The sequence below is a fragment of the Tupaia chinensis genome, unplaced genomic scaffold (genome assembly GCF_000334495.1).
Source record: "Tupaia chinensis unplaced genomic scaffold, TupChi_1.0 Scaffold000129_1, whole genome shotgun sequence".
In the NCBI taxonomy this organism is placed as follows: domain Eukaryota; kingdom Metazoa; phylum Chordata; class Mammalia; order Scandentia; family Tupaiidae; genus Tupaia; species Tupaia belangeri.
The window spans coordinates 325,237-325,546 of NW_006159598.1; the positions used below are offsets into that span (position 1 = coordinate 325,237).

At 74.8% G+C, this 310-nt stretch overlaps 1 protein-coding gene across 1 annotated transcript in view; it reads right to left on the bottom strand.

Annotated features, from left to right (window-relative positions):
• Nucleotides 1–310, bottom strand: part of SHANK1 (SH3 and multiple ankyrin repeat domains 1) — a 57,085-nt gene that overhangs the window by 3,924 nt on the left and 52,851 nt on the right. Inside the window, 1 exon segment of the mRNA XM_006144690.1 lies at nucleotides 4–307. Coding sequence (XP_006144752.1) covers nucleotides 4–307 — 304 coding nt within the window.

Here is a 310-nt window from a genome sequence, read left to right on the forward strand (position 1 = left end):
GGCGTGGTCGGGGTGGGGGGATCGGGCAGCGGGTGGGGCGGCCCAGGCGTGAGGGGCGACTCGGGCTTCTCGAAGCTGTTGGAGAACTCCAGGGGAGGAGGTAGCGGTTCCACGAACAGGAATTCGCCGTCCTCCACGTCCACCGAAGGTGCGGGCGGCGGCAGCACGAGCAGGGGAAGGCCGTTCTCTTCGCCGCCCCGCGGGGAGGTCGGGGAGGCGGGCACGGAGCGGCGTGGGCTGGGCGGCGGGACCCCGGGCCCGTCCTCTGAGGGCGCACGCCTTGCAGCCGCCGTCGCGGCCCGGGGGTCTT